This window comes from Rhagoletis pomonella, unplaced genomic scaffold, assembly GCF_013731165.1.
Source record: "Rhagoletis pomonella isolate Grant_MI unplaced genomic scaffold, Rhpom_1.0 Rhpom_scaffold_00005, whole genome shotgun sequence".
Classification (NCBI taxonomy): Eukaryota; Metazoa; Arthropoda; class Insecta; order Diptera; family Tephritidae; genus Rhagoletis; species Rhagoletis pomonella.
This window is the reverse complement of record NW_023458559.1, coordinates 49,245,374-49,245,861: the sequence shown is the minus strand read 5'-3', so window position 1 is coordinate 49,245,861 and position 488 is coordinate 49,245,374. Positions and strand designations below refer to the sequence as shown.

Sequence of the window (488 nt, the reverse complement as noted above, 5' to 3'; positions counted from 1 at the left end):
GCACTTTATATTTTTTTGCACCCAGCTGTATGTACTAATGGCTTGGGAGACATCTGCTGTCCAATATTACCAATTAACCGCCGGATAGGTTTGGGACTTTTCTCTTCCAAAAATGCAACCTCGGAACACGGAATTTCAAAAAAAAAGGGAAATAACTTAGCAACGATTGCTTTATTTGTCGTTTCCGTTTTCTGTGATGTCAAAAATTCCGCGCGTTTAAAATGAAATAGCAGTCTTCAGTCATTTGCAAAATTCCACAACTTAATAAAATTACTAAAAATGGATCCATTGGACGTAGAAATGTATGATATTCACGGCAGTCAGTCGCCAGTAACAGATGTAAATGCATCAATCGACATTAGTGAAAACACAGCGGAGCTAGACCAGGCTTTAATCCAGTATGTAACAACCTCCAGTCGGTTACTTTTTGCCGAACGTGAAGAAACTTGGAATGATTTCCACACAGCGAGTTGGAATAATACTGAAAA

At 38.5% G+C, this 488-nt stretch overlaps 2 protein-coding genes across 5 annotated transcripts in view; one reads left to right on the top strand and one right to left on the bottom strand.

The window, feature by feature from the left end:
* The window catches only part of LOC118739100 (protein naked cuticle-like), a 287,508-nt gene that overhangs the window by 20,294 nt on the left and 266,726 nt on the right, over positions 1–488 (bottom strand). The window lies entirely within an intron of this gene.
* The window catches only part of LOC118739103, an 8,831-nt gene that overhangs the window by 7,681 nt on the left and 662 nt on the right, over positions 1–488 (top strand). Inside the window, exon 1 of one of the 2 annotated variants that reach the window (XM_036470240.1) lies at positions 237–488. This exon is cut by the window's right edge and continues 208 nt beyond it. The exons of the other annotated variant lie outside the window; for it this stretch is intronic. Within the exon in view, the coding sequence (XP_036326133.1) occupies positions 280–488 (209 nt within the window). The 5' untranslated portion in view covers positions 237–279. Of the gene's footprint in view, positions 1–236 lie in introns of those variants that run through there. 2 annotated transcript variants of the gene reach the window in all.